The sequence below is a fragment of the Apis florea genome, unplaced genomic scaffold (genome assembly GCF_048593485.1).
Source record: "Apis florea isolate Af1SG1 unplaced genomic scaffold, ASM4859348v1 contig_3493_pilon, whole genome shotgun sequence".
NCBI classification, from domain to species: Eukaryota; Metazoa; Arthropoda; class Insecta; order Hymenoptera; family Apidae; genus Apis; species Apis florea.
The window spans coordinates 1,321,120-1,339,137 of record NW_028256772.1 but is presented as its reverse complement, the minus strand read 5'-3'; the positions used below and the strand labels follow the sequence as shown (position 1 = coordinate 1,339,137).

The 18,018-nt window shown below is 32.0% G+C and overlaps 2 protein-coding genes and 1 long non-coding RNA gene across 5 annotated transcripts; 2 read left to right on the top strand and 1 right to left on the bottom strand.

The window, feature by feature from the left end:
- The first annotated feature begins 8,582 nt into the window (after nucleotides 1–8,582).
- On the top strand, nucleotides 8,583–12,595 carry LOC105735420 (juvenile hormone esterase). Its single transcript, XM_012486442.3, has 10 exons — nucleotides 8,583–8,814; nucleotides 9,203–9,334; nucleotides 9,498–9,657; nucleotides 9,728–9,913; nucleotides 10,294–10,502; nucleotides 10,570–10,735; nucleotides 10,846–10,949; nucleotides 11,337–11,484; nucleotides 11,558–11,690; nucleotides 12,296–12,595. The coding sequence occupies exons 1-10, from the start codon at nucleotides 8,614–8,616 to the stop codon at nucleotides 12,516–12,518; spliced, it is 1,662 nt and encodes a 553-aa protein (XP_012341896.3). The 5' UTR covers nucleotides 8,583–8,613; the 3' UTR covers nucleotides 12,519–12,595.
- Nucleotides 9,726–12,301, bottom strand: LOC147656900 (uncharacterized). Its single transcript, XR_015293491.1, has 2 exons — nucleotides 11,812–12,301; nucleotides 9,726–11,736 (listed from the first exon to the last, which is right to left on the bottom strand). It is a non-coding gene; the product is annotated as an uncharacterized LOC147656900 (long non-coding RNA).
- Nucleotides 12,596–13,039: 444 nt separating the features above from the next.
- LOC116414351 (juvenile hormone esterase) lies at nucleotides 13,040–16,608 on the top strand. 3 transcript variants are annotated; one of them, XM_031916463.2, is made up of 10 exons: nucleotides 13,040–13,249; nucleotides 13,378–13,515; nucleotides 13,624–13,783; nucleotides 13,847–14,032; nucleotides 14,596–14,795; nucleotides 14,888–15,050; nucleotides 15,166–15,317; nucleotides 15,397–15,544; nucleotides 15,625–15,757; nucleotides 15,930–16,608. In XM_031916463.2, exons 1-10 carry the CDS (start codon nucleotides 13,040–13,042, stop codon nucleotides 16,141–16,143), a joined length of 1,704 nt encoding a protein of 567 aa, XP_031772323.2. In that variant the 3' UTR covers nucleotides 16,144–16,608. The 3 variants fall into 3 exon arrangements, with proteins under 3 accessions (XP_031772323.2, XP_031772322.2, XP_086768950.1); XM_031916462.2 differs by having other exon boundaries at nucleotides 15,367–15,544; XM_086912824.1 differs by having other exon boundaries at nucleotides 15,367–15,544; nucleotides 15,625–15,794; nucleotides 15,930–16,057.
- The last annotated feature ends 1,410 nt before the right edge of the window (nucleotides 16,609–18,018 follow it).

The window sequence follows — 18,018 nt, the reverse complement described above, 5'->3', positions numbered from 1 at the left end:
CAGTGTTGTTTCTGGCGCTTCGACGCGAGCTCAAAGATGAAAACGTGATACATTAATTTCGCTGATAAATTAACGATTCGGCTCATGTCTGATAGTAGAACTAGTCATACGTACTCCAGTCAAGACAAAAGCAATACTCGAATATAGAATAATTTTTCATATGTAATGTCCATGAGTATGTACAAATATTTGAACACCTTTATGTATGAAAACTTCGATAATTGACCATATTCGATGACAAGATTACATGTTGCGAGTGAAGTTTATAACTCAATAAATGCTCAAAACTCATAAATATCAAATATTTAAAGGAGAAAAAAAAAAACATAATTATTGATTCAATATCTAGAAAAGAAATAAGACATAATCTTCTTTAGATTGATTTAACGAAAAATTGTGTATATACATAAAATGATCCTTAATGTGAGAAAAAATTTTATAAAGAAATGTATTATAAAATACATTTTGAATAAAGGAGAAATTAAATGTATATACAGTTCATTCCAATGAATGGAATGAAATGCTCAATGGCAATTAAAAAGGATATGAGAATTTGAGCATTTTGTTGAGTCATTGTCACAAAATTATCTATGTAAGCAATAACACATTATCCCACGTAATAATCATTTAAAAAATGACTCCAGGTTCCCATGAAACTTGTTCTATGCATGGCATAACCTGATAATAAAAGGCCAACTATAAAATGCGCGCGATCAATCGATCAGGATTGCTCAAGAACTAGAAACGAGTCAATAACGAGTCAATAAATTCGTAAGTCTCGTTAGTTTAATTAGACGTTATAGCAAGCTAACCATTTATATAGCAGTGATATTAAGTACAAATAAAAAAAAAAAAGGAAGAACGAAAATAAAAAAAAAAATTGTAAAATTTCGTAGACAACAAATGCAACTATGTTAGTCGAATGTCATTTTCTTCGCTCTTCGATGTTCGCGCGCATTTTCGATCGATAAAAAGAAACGGATAAAAAAAGTGATCGTCAAAGATGTCATGTCGTGTTGATTATTAAGAACAAAGTATTTTATATTTGCCATTGCACGAAGAAGAGTTCAATTTAGTAGGAATCTACTGATGATCACTTTTTTCACTTCTCGTATTACACGAAATTTCTCTCTATGACTCTCACTGTTCACTGTACTTTCTACTTCGTCTGCGAGTACTATATGCGTACGAGAAACATCTCAGTTGCAAAATCTGCAAAGCGTTCGCAATTAATAATTAAACTTTAACAAACATATATGTATACACGTAGGCGCATTGAGTGTAATGACACTAGTGTTTTGTGGACGTAGAAATTTTGTTATAATTTATTTTTATATAGATGGTGAAAATATTGAAGCTGAAAAAAAATTTTTTTTGTTCTTTATTTATTTATTGAAAAAAACATTGAATTTTTCAATTTTATTTTGAATGTTATTTTTTTTTTTTTCATATTTTATTTCATCAAGATGAGGAATAAACATTTGGATCAAGTTTTTAATTGGAATACGAATGCTCTATAAAGTAAGTACGAATTACTACGTCCGGAAACAGAAAGCGAAAATGTAACAACAGCCTCTCGCTCGAAATTCTTCTATCTATCATTATATCTTTTCCTATTTCTACTTCTACTTTCTGTTTTCATATAGCTCTATATATCTTCTACCAACTAACGTATTATTGTATTACATCTTCTCAAAAAGTGAAATATTTCCTATTTATTACCATATCAAAGCGACTATGCAAAGACTTGGTAGAAGTTAAGAGACACGTAATTGCTCTCATATTTCCTTCAACCTGCTTTCAATTCCTTCTGTCACTGTCTCGATACCTTTTTATATATCAAAAGAATTCTGTTAACGAAGATGATTTGATCGATTCTTCGTTGAGATGATAGGCGTGAATTTTGATTCGATTTCATAATGTTTTTAGCTTTTAAGAAACGATTGTCTAAACACAAATGTCTGTTTTTAAAGCTGCAAGCTTTTCTTATTGAAAAAAGGAGCCTTTTAAGGTTAATAGACAAATTTGTTGTTTTGGAATAGTATAAGAGCGAGAGAACGAGAGAAAGAGAGAGAGTGCGCGTAAGAAGAATGAAACGAGAGAGAGAAAGAGAGGGAGAGAAAGTGAGAAAGAAGCGGAAAGAATGAGGAAAGAGAGAAAGAGAGGGAGAGAAAGAGTAAGAGAAAGAGGAGAACGAAGAAAAAAGTGCCTATATACATCAGTAAAATTATTCATTAGCGTGTATTTATGCGTTTCAACGAGTACGGACAGTGTCAATTACAGGTTTAAAAAAAAAAAAAAGCAAACAAGATACATACGTGATGAAAACGAAAGATATGAGCAAGAAATACGACGAAGCAATATCGAGCGATGATCCGAGATTACAAACGCTTGCGAGTACCAATTATTAACAACGACTATGACGATGACGATAATGATTGCGAACTATGATTACTATTTATTGTTATTATTGATTGCGAACCTAAATTAATGAGCTAATCGCCGTGGGATGTCGCTCGGGTTTCATTAGGACGCGTAGATGGCGTTTCAAGACAAATGTTTTTTTGCGATCAATGTGTGAGATAAATACGAAAGTTAATGAAATAAATAGTTAGAAAGTTAAAATTATATCATAGAAAGCAATAAGTAATTTAATATATTAACGTGTATATTATCACTTGGAAGCTTGCTTGAAAATTAACGTTTTTTTCACGTCTGAAAGGAAACGTCGTTCCGTTCGAAAAATCGTGCTTCCAAAGCATCGCCATGGATCCTTATGAGCTCGTACGCCGCAAACCACGGTGTTAGGGACGGATGTGATATAAGGTGAACCTTAATCTTAACCTATAACGCATATAGATATTGATATTGTATGCATTGTGATAGTATCCTCGAGGAAAAAAAAAAAAAAGAGAACAACACACACCAATCTAAAAAAAAAAAACACAACGGCAACAGAAAAGAACAAACCGCCTAAAAAAAAAAAAAAAAATCCCTGCCTCCTCTAAAGTGCGACTGATATTTACAGGATATTGTTCCAATTGGATGCTCCCAAGGAAGCCGGGGTATTCAAAAGCAATAACTTCGTAGGCGGTCGCGGATCCTCGATGAGGTACCTTTGCGACCGATTAATATAAATAATAATAACGGCGCAGAAAAAAAAAATAAATAAATAGGCCGAGTGAATTTTTAACCTTAATAATTTTAATTGTAATGACGATTTAGTGGCGCAGGATCACACACAAGGACGTATCACACTCGAATCACACGTGTACACACAAACACACACACACACATTTACACAAATGTAGTGAATAATTATTTGCCACTCGTTACGATAATAAGCTATCGAGAAAATAAGAGAGAATAATTTAGCGAGGATGAAAATAGAGAGAGAAAGAGTGAAACGGACGTGTGAAAGAGGGGAGTACGAGCAAGAAATGGTAGAAATGGTAGAAATGTAGTGAACATTTATACACGTGAGCGTCTAGCACGCGCCCACCCATCCACATAGCCACGACGTACATACGAGTGACACACACTATACAGTGAGCCTAATAAACGATTTAGTAAGAGTTATTATTATAATTAAAAAAAAAAAAAAAAAAAAAAAAAAAAGGAAAAAGAAAAAAAAGAAAGGAAGAAAAGGAGCGAGGAGACTAGCGATGGCTTTTATAAGATGAAGTAATACGACGCAGCGCGACAAATGCGCATCACTGGTTACATTGATATACATAAATCTATTATATATATATAAATATATATATATATATATTATATACATAAAAAAATATTATATATATATATTATAGTATTCGAACTTTAGTTCGAAGAAAATAGCAACGGTACGACGAGTGAGTAGAGAGCGCAAAAATAATACTAAAGTTTTGTCGTGAAGGTCAAAGAAAAAGTACGAGCGAGAGTGAGTGCGTGTACGTGTGTGCGTGTGTGTGTGAGAGCGAATGTAGTAAAAAAAAAGAGAAGAGAAGAATAATAATAACGGAAAGAACGAAAGAGTAGAGAAGTAAATGCAAAAAAAAAAAAAAAAAATAATAATAATAATTGCGCAGGTATCCATATTTTATAGCTTTTACGTAAGAAATTAAAACCGTACACACACGCAGAACGCGAAGTTAACTATATATATTTATATAGATACGTTGACACGGTATTACCGATGAAATTATATCGAATTACTTGGTAGGGCTGGCGTTATACACGATGATTTATCGCTTCGATGATTACGCGTCGTTCGCGTTATTGAATGTAATCGAAATCACGAGGAACACACGAATCTACGAGATGTATGTATCTATTATACGAAGCAGGACGAAAATCTACGACGAAAAAAAACCATATACTGTTACTTAACGCGTAACGTTAATGGGCGATTTATTTTCACCGATATTAGCTAAAACTGCTGTCATCACTATCGTTCTTTACAACTGTATTATATTATTTTGATCCCATTATCATACGACGATATATTATTATTTACTAAATGTCAACGACGATTGAACGACGACGAAGGGATTACCAGTTACATTATATCTATTAACGGAAAAAAAAAAAAAAAAATAATAATAATAATAATTATACCATATGCATGACTACGTAGGGCTATACTGCCGCCGAAGCAATACAAAGAGCAATATAGTGTTAAAAGAAAAAAAAAAAAAAAGGTAATTAACAAGAATTAAAGGTAAAACTAAAGGTAAACGATATTAATAGCCGCGGAGAAAAAAATGCCGTAGGTATATTATACATTAAAGACTCGACAACACTTTATAACCATACACGCATACACACGCATATATAATATATATATATATATATATATATATATATACGTACATATATACAATTACAGAGAACACGTGTAAACACAAATGCATACACGACAAAAAAGATTACAATTGCGTACACACACACACACACACACACACACACACACACACACACACACACACACACACACACACACACACACACACACACACACACGCATGCATACGTACAGGGACACACCGCCAGGTGGATACACTATGTATGGTCATTAATTTATTCTGACCGTAGTGCTAATTGTACTTAGCATTTACGTAGATGACACTAATTGCCTAGGTCGACCAGCTCGTCCGGGGTTCCTGTTGCCCTGTGCGCGTTGCACCCTCCTCTCCGATCAACTCCCATCCCCGGTTTATTTCCTTTCCTTTCGCGGCGAAACGAAGCCATGATATCGTCGTCGCGGAATATATAATTTCCTACGTGGTGCGGCAAGGGCGAAGAACCCTGGTCGATCAAATTTCGCCTAATAATGAAATGACAAAAGGAAAAAAAAAAAAAAAACGGTAGTGATATAGAGATTATTCGTAGAATCGCTAATGTATTTCACTCGGTGCCTGTGACAGCTAAGCTCGCTATCTGTTCAAGAACGAAATGATTGACAATACACATTGTTGAATGGAGAGCAACGTATATTCGAACGTATGTTCACCTTCCTTCGATGAAGCGATCCTTCACTTCACTTTCCGTTTCAACTTGCGTCTCACTTTGTATGATGACTCGAATTATTCTTTTCGAAATGTTTTATTTTGATTCGCGTTAATTTCGAGAAGAGATATAATTTGTCCGAGTTAAGATTTAATGGTTAAAATGTAAAAGCTTTTTGGTTGAAAAATATTCTTTTTTTTTTAAGAATTCATTTAACTTTCGATCGATTATCGTTCCAAGAGAGAGAGAGAGAGACAAAAAAAAAAAGAAAAATTTCGCGCATTCGAATCGATCGTTTACATTCCAATTATTCTTTTAAGTTTTCTTATTTTTCAATATGTTTCTCCTGGATCGACAACACGTTCGATCGACTACGATAAGGCTGTTCACGGGTACCACCTGGAACACGTAGTATTAGCATGGTGTGAAAACGATAGTGACGCTAGATGAATTAGCTTTAAGCTTCTTTCTCGCTAAGAGGGAATCTATTATTATTATAATAACGATATTTACATACATTTGTATTATTTGTAAACTAGCGCTAATACAAAACTCCAATTTGTGCATCGACACGCGAAACAAGAAGAGAGCCCCGTTTCCCTGAAACCCTTATTCCTGGACCCACGAAGCCCAGACGAACGAGTCAAACGAAATCAAAGAAAAAAAAAAAAAAAAAGAAAAAAAAAAGAAAAAAAAAAGAAAAAAGAAGAGAAAAGAAAAAGAAAAAAACGGAAAAAAAAGAAGGAAATGGAAAATAAACTCCCGCCCTTGTTCCTGTTCCGCTCGTTCGAACGGACAACCGTTTTCTAATGAAAAAAAAAAAAAAAAAAAGAAGAAGAATCATTAAAAAGAACACCAGAATACTTTCGTTTCTCCGTTCCAGTTTGTAATTTTTCGCTCTGTAACGTCTCTCGTCTATTATATGTATCTTCTCTCTCTGTAATATCGGGCCTTTTCCTCCAAACGAAGTAAAATAAAATAATAAAAAAAAAAAAAAATGATGAAGGGAAAAACGTGAAAAAAAAAAAAGAGAAAAATAAATGACGAAGATGAAAAAGAACACGGAATAAGAGAACACGAACTTTACCTATCCTGACATGCTTCTCATAGTGTTGGATGGTAACGTTACAAGACAAAAGGGAATAAAACGTTAATTGAGCATTGTTATCTATGTAATACAACATAGGATGTTTTGTATTATATTTTCATAATAAATAGACACGTAGAAAAAGACGTATTAACCATACCAGCGTTATTTTTTTACTTTCCATCTTGTCCGTCCTTGTAAAAGTCCTACTCTTGTTCGAATACTTTTGCATCTGTTTGTTATATTTTTTTTAACATCGTCGGATTTTTAAAAGATCGTGTTTCTTTTTTCACTTTTAACAATGAATATTTATATATTTCTTGAATACATTCAATCTTCAATTTTTCTTTTTCTTTTATCTTTTATTAACAACAATATCGTACGATGATTTACGTAAAATTGCTCAACACTCTTTCGTTTCCTTTTTAAATTAATCGTTACTATAATTTTACGACAGCTTCTAGAAACTCGATTCTTGAAGCATCGGTGCAAGGGATAGGTCTGTAACAGGTCACGTGTTATCTAATAGCTGCTGTCGTTACGAGAGCCATGAAAAGAACCTATAGAGGCGATCACGTATTGGCTCTTCCATTATAAAGCAACAACTTCGATACCCTTTCCCAGTGGCTAACAATAAAAGAGCGCGGGTGTTGAACTTAAGGAGGCAGTCGAGGGCTGAGCGTGGTGGAAATTCAAGTGAAACTCAGCAGAAGCTAGCAACGTTTCAAGTATCCAGAGAATGTGAACCGTTTCTTTGAAGTTTCATTTTTAAGCGTTTCTTTGCTTCAAAAATTTCATTTTATAAAAAAATTCATATATTCCAAGATCAAATTGTTACACGTTTTATCGTTACACAGAGTTGTTTAATTAAATTCATAGAATATCTTTGGAGAGTCGATTCTATATAAGCCAAAATAAATATTAACGCTTATTTATTAAGCTGTAAACAGGTTAAGTTTATTTTAGATGAAATGAGATAATAATAGAGTGTTTGTCTCGCTTTATCTAATAAATAAATTTCAATTAATATTTTTCCTATATTAAGTTTTACGTTTCTTTTGACTCTTAGAATAAATAATATTCCACACTGTGTGTATTGTTTAATGCATAATGTGTTACATTGCTCAAGGTCATTGAGTATATGAAAAGTTATTATTCATTTGAAAATTTAATTATTATGCATTTTTAGAACTCATTTCATTGAAAATACATCAATATAAAATGTCTTTTTTCATTTTATTATATAGACATAAACATAATTTGTAAAGCATTTGTGCTAAGCATTTTTTTTTCTTTAGAAAGACATTTTATTTGTGTTTTGATGATAAAAGTATTGGAAAGTTGGATTTAAAATCAATTATTAATCTCTTATTGATAAATTTTCCATTATAATATATATTATTAATTTTTCTTTAGTAAAATATTTATTATGTAATTATAAAAACTGTACTTAGATCAAATTATAGATCTCATGATTAAAATTTAACATCTGTTTCTGTTTTTCAGCTTGTGTACATATTTTCTGCGCATATTCCCTACACAAATTATGAACGAGCTTGAAATATTAATTCACGAGCAATAACTAGCTAAGATTTTAAATACAATTAATTAGACACTGGCGTTTTGTTCTAATTAATAAAATTCAGATAAACGGTATTATTACTATTATTGAATGCCATTGTATAATATTAATTATACAAGTGTACATTAATTTACATAATTGCATGCAACAATTATAATTTATATCTCAATGGAACATTAAATTAAATTAAGAATGTATCACATTTGCCAATTTGCAATATATTTTTCTACAAGTGAAATATATACCAAATAGATGTACCATCTGTCGTAAACAGAATATTAATAGTCATTTAATGACAATTTATTTATACACATACCCTTGATGGCATGAGACGCAGTATTAATATTCTCTAATTACTTCTGAAATTACCTAACTTTATGTATCATTAATTTCATAACATCATTAAGCGACTATAAAATAAAAGCAGATAGAAACGAAACATTGCATCGTTAAAATGAACGGAATAATTTTCTTGTCGATTTTCTTGTCGGTGTTGACGTTGAATAACGCCGATATTCAACGAACAACGGTGATTCAGACAAACTCGGGACCTGTTCAAGGCGCCACATTGACTACAGTGTGGAATGACATCGAATATTCATCGTTCAAAGGCATCCCTTATGCCGCTCCACCAATTGGAAATCGTAGATTCAGGGTAAAAATTGCATTATTGTATAACGTGTGTACCATCACATATTGATTAATTAAATATATAATATATATTCCAAATATATTATACTTTTCATTTAGTATTTACTTTTTTATTTTAATTATAAAAATTCCATATTGATGGAACTTATAAAAATAGATAAATTATTCAAAAATAAAAATAGTTTTTTTTCATAATTATTATACATTGCAATGTCTGATTTAAGATATAATAAAGATATTACAAAAGTTTTTGATATATTGGAAAATAACATTTAATAATTGACAAAGGAGTCTACGTTGCATACATTAGATATTATATTTTTTAAAAAATTTTTCAGTCAAATCAAATATCTATGCTATAGATGAGCAGCATAGTTTAATTTTTATTAAAGCCTCCTGTCCCACCAGAACCATGGAATGAAACTCTGGACGCCATTGAAGAGGCCAATGAATGTCCTCAAGAAGCATCGAACGTTTATAGTGGAAACGAAGATTGTTTGTATCTGAGCGTGTTCACTCCTCAGGTAACATTTTGTAAAAATTTCCTCGAACATCATGTCGAAAGTTCAAATTCAACGAACAAAATTCAATAAAAAATTAGCAAAATCTTGACGTAAAGTTTGTATCGATCTCCGAGTAATTGTTAGTTCAATTTGAAAATTTATTTAGCAATTTCTTGTTCCGCAGACAAAATTCGACGAGAAATTAACTCTGAAACCGGTTATGGTTTGGATTTATGGTGGCTCATTCCTCGATGGGTCCAACAACGCGTCTGTCTACGGGCCTGACTTCTTCATGGAACAAGACGTAGTCTTGGTTACCTTCAATTATCGTCTCGGTGCTTTAGGTACAATCATTCTTTCATATAATCGTTTGACATCGTTCAGCATCCAAATTAATCCTTTTTTTTTTAACAGGATTTTTGTATCTGAAACATAGAAACGCGGCTGGCAATGCCGCAATGAGGGATCAGCTGATGGTTTTGGAATGGGTTCGCGACAATATCGCGGCATTTGGAGGCGATCCAAATCAAGTGACGCTTTTTGGACAAAGCGCTGGCAGCGCAAGCGTGAACTATCACGTTCTATCCGAGAAATCCCGTGGTACGTTGTAATCAATAGAAAACGTTCGATTTTTTAATTCTTTTATGATGCAGAATCAAGAAAGGTTATACACGATGCTTATTTAAATTTTGAAATATTTCATTATTCAATTCGAAAAATTTTTCTTTTATACACGTATCAATTTCGTTCACACGAAAATTTATTATTTATTATTTACAAAATGAACGACGGTAGCATTGAAATAATTTCAATTCGTTAAAATATACATTAAATAAATTCAAGAACAACGATAAATAAATTATTAATATAAATAACAAATTTAAAAATTACCTAATAATAATATTTTCATTAAACACACTTTATAACGAATCTATAACCCACTCAACTTATTATTTTTAATTTGCGATTCTGGTTAACAGGTCTATTCCATCAGGCTATTGAGCAAAGCGGGGCAGCGACTTCGTATCTTTACAAGACGCAAGAATCAGCGTTTCAAACTGCTCATAAACTAGCCAACGAGCTTGGCTTCCACTCTAAAAATCCAAACGAATTGTTGAAGTTCTTCCTTGAAGCGGACGCGAAGGATCTCGTGGCAACGACCAAACGCGTTTTCCCGTTTGGTAGCGACGTAAGAGCGCCAATTATACTTCCAAATAATCATCGAATGAAATTTATTCGAATTTTTTTGCCACCAGTTCGCGGTACCGTTCGCGCCGATAAAGGAGAATCCTGATCTCGTCGATGATCCAAAGGACATGTTCCTGTCCGAGTGTCCAATAACCTTGGCCGCGTCTCAAAAATTCAACAAGATGCCTGTGATGCTGGGCTTCACCCACGACGAACTGTTAGATTTCTCGGACGGTACGAACGAACTCTTCTCTTTTTTTTTTCGAAAAATATTCAGTCTCGATTCGCTAATTATTTTTTAAGATTTGTAGATCTCTTTTTTTCTTTTTTCTTTCTTTTTACAGGCTTGTATCGAATTATAAATAACACGGCTGACGCTTTGAAGGAGATGTTTAATTTGAAGCTGGATCTTCTAGGACCTTACGAAAGTGTTAAAGAATTGTCAGTGGTAATGTTTCTCACTTTGCGGCTGAAAATTTCGAAGCAGTAAGATACTTCGAACGAGAACATCGAGAATCGAATAAATTAAACTTGTTTATTTATTTATCATCGATCGAATTTGCTGAATGATAAAATATATATATATTGAATTGAGAAAACAACGAAAACTCGTATAATTTACAAAATCTACTTACTAAAGTAATCATTTTTATTTTCCAATTTAATGAACGAATGTTTAAACATCTATTGATCTTTCTTCTATGTAGAAAATTTTTAACATTTTATAAATTGCTTTCATAACTGTTTGATAAAAGAGAATTTCTATCTCATGCAAAAAATATGACTGCTTTTGTACCATTTGTGCTATCTTTGATAAAATATTTGTATATTGCAGGTATTATCCGATTTTATTATGAAGGGACCAATCGATTTTGCTCAGAGATTGCTCGTTCATGGTGATGGCAATTATCCTGTTTATTATTATCAATTATCATACGTGTCCAATTATGCGATGCATACACAGGACGGTATACCTGAGCCAGGTAGATATTTAAAAATAATAATAATAATGAAAATGAGCACATATCAATAATTGATATTTAATAATTGGTTGAGGTATCGCTCACTCTGATGACATTGGATTTCTTTTCAACGTGGAAAGATTGAACGCTCCTACAAATCCTCAGCATCCTTTCAATCAATTCCGACGAAAACTGGTCACTTTGTGGGCAAATTTTGCGAAATACGGGTATGTCGTCATTTATTGCATTGTTTTAATTCTTTTATACTTCAGTCTTGAATTCCAATTTTTTAAGAAAATTTGACGTACGTATAATAATTGGATATTGATTCGTTATTTAATTACTTACAAGTTAATGGATAATTATAAAGTATAAATTTTGATTTATCATCAACAGATTCAACCTAGAAATCAATTCAATCAAATTCAAGTAAACAAAATTCATAAAAATAAAAATTTTCATATTGTAAAATTTCAATTAATTAATAATTTAATAAATAAATTTTAATCAGCCTTTCTGTACACCAACTTTACATCCATTTTGATCTTTGGAAGGGATCAAAACCTTCCAAAATATCCTTCATCAACACATCGGTATTCTATACGTATATCTGCGTTTTGAAAATTTATTCGTGCAAAATTTGTTAAAGTAACATTCGACGTTAAATAAGATATAAAAATTTTACAATTCTTACAAATTTTAGCACTTTGTTGATCTTTATCAATGATTTTTCATAAATCTTTATCTTTTGATATATATATATATATATATATAATATAGCGATATATTTCTGAATCACTATATTTCGTATTAATTTTCTTAATGCTCGTAGAAATCCAACTCCTGCTAACGAAAACCCGTTAAACAACGTAATCTGGGAACCCTCTGGAAAAGCTGGACGATTATTGGACATGGGTGACAATTTCAAAATGATAAATCGTAACCAGGCGATCAATCAAAGGGCGTTATTCACGGAGAAATATCTGTATTTCTCCATGCCTGTAACGAGCGATTGCAACGATGTTACTTACGCGAATTATTTCAGTCTTTTCTGAAATTTCTCTTAAGATTTTACTGCGTAATATATGTAAATATAAATATATCTGCAAATTAAACAAGCGTTCAAATTAAACATTGCTCGATCATTATTGATAAAGAAAACAATTTTTATTATTAAATAACTTAAACTTCCTATCCTAATAAATAATTTTCTATTCACAGACTCGCCATTGCACGATTAAAATAAATTATATTAAATTGGGTTAAATTTTTCACACTTTTTAACTTCGAAGTGTCGAATCATCTCCTCCTCTGCCTATCGATTCGTTCGAATTTTTGTAATCGACACTCAACAATTCTGATGGTATCTGTGTCATCAAGTGTAATTCGAAGTGTATGTTATATATACACACAATGGCATAATATCAAATAAAATTCTGCCCACCGTGCAAAATTACAGTGCTGATTAAGTCAATCGATATTCAACTCGAACGCGTTCGTTTCAAGAAAGATAAAAGACAGTCAGCGCACGTCGTCCCTTCCGATTCTATTCCAACTCTCTCGAATATCTTTCAGAATGAACGATGCAGCTTGGTTTCTTCTCCTTCTTCTAATTTCATCGTTCTCATCGTGCGCGTGCGTGAGCTCTCCTAGGACGCCCGTTGTTCGCACACCGAACGGACCTGTTCGCGGTTTGATATCGCGCACGATATGGCACTCGATGAGGTATTCATCGTTCAAGGGAATCCCTTATGCAAAACCACCACTCGGCGACTTGAGATTCAAGGTGAAATTCAAGATGGAATATTTTATTGAAAATTGAGGCGATATTATAAGTATATATTGAAAAAGTTTAAAGGTTTATTTTCGATGAAAGTTTCGATTATTCTGATTTTTTTTTTTTATGGTTGGCAGCCTCCAGTTCCGATAGATCCTTGGAGAAAAGTGTTACACGCGTACGAGGAGGGAAGCGTGTGTCCCCAATGGGATTATTTATCGCTTGCCTACATGGGACGCGAGGATTGCTTGTTTTTGAACGTTTTTACTCGAGAGGTAAGTCATATATCCATCGAATAATAACTCTCAATAATATTTTGATACCGATCGAGCTTTCTGAATTTTCTTCTCATCAATTCGAGATTATATATAATACAATAACAGGTGGAATTCAAAAAACGGATAAATTTGAGGCCGGTTATGATTTGGATACACGGAGGTGGTTATTTCTCAGGGTACAGCAATTCGTCGTTGTACGGGCCTGACTTCTTTCTGGAGGAAGATGTCGTTTTAGTCAGTTTCAATTATCGACTGGGAGTCCTAGGTATATGTTTAGAGAAGCCTCGATCAGTTTCTTGTTATTAAATATTCAATTCTGTCCCATCAGGATTCTTGGCATTAAAACATCCTAATGCGACCGGCAACGCTGGCTTGAAAGATCAACGGTTGGTCTTTCAGTGGGTGCAAAATAACATAGCCGCGTTTGGAGGTGATCCAAATCAAGTAACGATCTTTGGGGAAAGTGCTGGTGGCACTTCCATCGGTTTCCACATGTTATCCGAACGGTCCAAAGGTATGAATTGAAATTTCTCTTTAATTCAATTTGATTGAAAAAGGTTAGAGAAATTACTATTATTACTCTTTTGAAATCATCTAAGTGAAAATGTATCGATTTTTATTTGAACATTGCAATACATTGTTGCCTTCATCAGTTATAAAAATTCAGCAATTCATGAACTCATCGATTCTGAAAGAAAGAAAAAGTTGGTATACAAAAACGTCTCGTGAATATATCAATCCAATAAAATAAATTAGGGAAGAAAGATTGTATTTGCTGATGAACCGAAAATAAATCTATAAAATTTGAATTAAAATTCGATAGATGTGTTTTATTGGATCGAAATTATTATTTTGAGTGAAATTCCAGCAATTTTCAATTGAATCAAAATTTAACACATTTTGCAAATACTTTCTATATTCAAAAGAGACTTTTATATTTAAAATAATAATTGATTTTGAAAAATTACTTTCTTATTCATTCTCACTTATTTTTTAATCACGATGTGCTTACAAATATTCGATATTCGAGAATTAAATAAACGTTTCACGAATCTTCGCATGCAATTGTATTTCCAGGATTATTCCTTCGATCGATTAGCATGAGCGGCAGCCCATTGTGTCCTTGGGCGTATCACTCGCCCGAACAGATGATCCAGAACGCTTATCAACTTGCAACCGTTCTCGAATACACTCCCAAGAACCACGATGATTTGCTGAATTACTTTCGCCAAGTACCTTTGATGGAACTCATACGCGCATCGACTAAAGTTGACATGGTAATTAATTCTTTCGAATAAAAATTAAACTCGTTTTGATTCCAAACGGATGCGAAATTCTCAAAAATTTCTATCCTCACGATTTTTCGTAGAATTTGCTTCCATTTCGACCGACCATAGAGGATCCCGATATCGATCCTTGCAATAGCACGGTGATAACGGAATGCCCCATAACGAGATATCACAACGGTGATTTGTATCGTCACGATATAATGCTGGGTTACACCCACGACGAAGTTTTCTTCTTTTTCGGTCGTAAGTAATTCCGAGAATTATTAACCAAACGTAACGAAAAATAATTATTTATTTCAAAGACGAAAAGATTATTATATTCGAGGATCGAATTTATACAATTTCTGAATATTTCCAGCACCGATCGGGGTGGCGAGCACGATCAATTGGGCGAAAAAATATCTACAAAACGCGGCTAAAGAGAACAAAGATATCGGTGAAGAGCCGCAAGCGTTGCTCGCTCGGGTGGTGAACGATCTCGTCAAAGCTGGTTTCAAGCAGGCCAAGAAGGTAAACAATTTATATCTCGCCGTTTATTCAAGCTAATAATTCTCTTCAGATTTTTGGAATGCTTTCTGGATTCACACAGATAGGGATGGATGTATTTTTCAGCGGCCCTATCGATTTGACTCAAAGATTGCTCGCGAAACACAATAAGGGCCATCCTGTTTATTATTATCGGTTGTCGTATCAATCCAAGTATGCCTTGCACAAAGTCAAGGACAATCCATTGAACGGTATGAACGTCAGGAAGAAGCTTCTTTTTTCATTCAGGATTTATTTTTTCTTTCTTTTCGTCATTTAAATGTTGTTTCAGGAACTGCACATTTTGACGACGTTGGATACATATTCAATCCAAAATTGCTTGGCGCGCCCACCAATCCTAAGAACAGTTTCAATCGATTTAGGAAGAAGATGGTTGCTTTGTGGGCTAACTTTGCTAAATATGGGTAAATAAGAGAAAAGGACGAGGGAAAAGAAATGAATGTATATAAAGAATATTTAATAACATGATGAAAAGAATTAGAACAATTTAAATTAAATGTTAGATTTTAAGAAGAAATATAAAATTGGAAAATGATCGTTCTTTCCTCTATAATGTAATAAAATTTATTTTTTTAGAAATCCTACTCCAAAAAATTTTTCTTTCGACGTCAAGTGGATAAAATCTGGGAGCGAAGGTTTTCATCTGGACATTAATACCATGTCCACGATGCATAAACGATTGATTGACAAAAAAACTGAATACGTGGAGAAATTGCTTTACAAGTTATCCCCATTGATCACTTCTTGCGTGAAAAAGCCTAATTTTACAGATTTTACAGATCTCTTCTAATATCTAGTTTTATATTTTGATACTTAATAAAATTGAGAGAGGGGGGAGAAAATAAGATGTTTTTCTTATTTATTGAATGTATATCATTTTAATTTTTCTATACTTTATCCAAATATAAAATATTCTTCTGGATGTTGTTCACTGATTTTGTAATTATTAATTTGATTTTTCATCATTTTCTCAATTATATTTATTTAATGTCCTTGAATATTTTTATCGTGTGTAAAAATATGCTGATAGATTTTGTTGATAAATTCTGAATTCGTGAATCTTTATCTATATATATTATCTATAGATAAACGAAACTCCAGAATGTTTTATGACTAACAATATGCTTAATGACAATAAGTGTGTACTATTACCATTACCAATTGTAAATATTTGTAATATTCCAGTTGTAAATGTTAATTATTATAATCACTTTCGAATATTTTATACAAAAGCTTTATTAAAATAATACCAGAACACTGTGTATACGTATATTATTTATTTATTTATTAATATATGAAATAACAAAAATTCTATTTTAACAATAGAGATATACTAGAGAAATATTTAAACAGATAAGATAATGTTATGTAACAATTCGTATTATCTTATTTGAAATTACATTATTAACAATGAAAAAAAAGTGCGACTTAAATTGTCTAAATAATTCAAATTAATGACACTTTCAAATAAAAAACTTTATGAAATAGAATGCAATCTTCCTTCTAATCTCTATTATCGCATATATACAGTTTAATTTTATCAAATCTTGTTGGCTCGATTGTATTATTAATAATCTTTCCAATTAAACTTTCTTATCTTTGTGATTGAATTAATATTAATTAATAATTTTCGAAAAGGCAATATTTTTGAAAAGGCACTGAAAAACTTTTTTTATAAAAATTAGTATTTTATATTTTCAATTTCTTCTCTCTGTCTCTCTTCCTCTCTCTACTGCATGTACGAAATAATTACGTATACGTTTAACATGAAAACAAAAAACATCGAAGGAATTTTATAAATATCTTATCGGTAATTATTTAGCAAACAAGTACTTAGGTAGTTCGTTCGATCTTCGAAACAAACTATGTTGTGAAAAAACTAGTATCGCATCATTATACAGTCGCATATACATTGGCAATAAATTATGATAGTGAAACTCGTTTCGATCATGCCATTTCTTCCCTTGTGAAACAAACTTGATGCATTGAGGAACACGTTTCACGTGACTTTGTATTTGAAAGAGAGGACACGTCGATTGGACGAAATAATTTTTTATTATCATTATTATTATTAAAATACAATTTAATTTATGCAAATAGATAGTTGATATGAATTATTATTTTGCTTTAAATAATTTTACCCGAATAATAATATACTTGAAGGATATAAATTATTTTGATATTCGTGCTTTTTATTTGGCATTCAAATATTTATTAATTAATTCTATTCTAGGTGAGTAAAAGATTTTTTATTGTAATGAAAAATATAATATGATGTTCAAGCGTTAAATATTAATATATGTTAAAAAACGTTAGTGTAAGAATTATAAATTTTTTTCGTTTCCAACGAAAGATAAAAAAAGCCTTAAAGTGTGGAGATTATGAAAAGAAGAATTTTCGTAACTCGAGGAAATGCGATGCAAATTGTACGTAGAGAAGAAAGTAAAAATAAATTTAATAATTCGAAAAGAAAAAGGATAAATCAGATCGAGTTAAAACCTGATATATTGTTTAAATTAAAATATCACGTTATCAAATTGACTTAGATGTTTTAGAGAAATATGGATTGTATCAAATAAACGTTTCAAATAAGACAGATAACTTTTCCAAGCAAATTAATTTCATACAGTATAAAATATGTATAAAATCTGAGATTAAAGAATCC

Excerpts from the sequence above, each read along its gene's own strand:
- LOC116414351 (XM_031916462.2), top strand. The coding sequence starts at position 13,040 with ATGAACGATGCAGCTTGGTTTCTTCTCCTTCTTCTAATTTCATCGTTC. Across the intron at positions 13,250-13,377 it reads TCGGCGACTTGAGATTCAAG|CCTCCAGTTCCGATAGATCC; the intron begins GTGAAATTCAAG and ends TATGGTTGGCAG. Across the intron at positions 15,758-15,929 it reads GCTAACTTTGCTAAATATGG|AAATCCTACTCCAAAAAATT; the intron begins GTAAATAAGAGA and ends TTATTTTTTTAG.
- LOC105735420 (XM_012486442.3), top strand. The coding sequence starts at position 8,614 with ATGAACGGAATAATTTTCTTGTCGATTTTCTTGTCGGTGTTGACGTTG. Across the intron at positions 10,503-10,569 it reads TTTTCCCGTTTGGTAGCGAC|TTCGCGGTACCGTTCGCGCC; the intron begins GTAAGAGCGCCA and ends TTTTGCCACCAG. Across the intron at positions 11,691-12,295 it reads GCAAATTTTGCGAAATACGG|AAATCCAACTCCTGCTAACG; the intron begins GTATGTCGTCAT and ends TAATGCTCGTAG.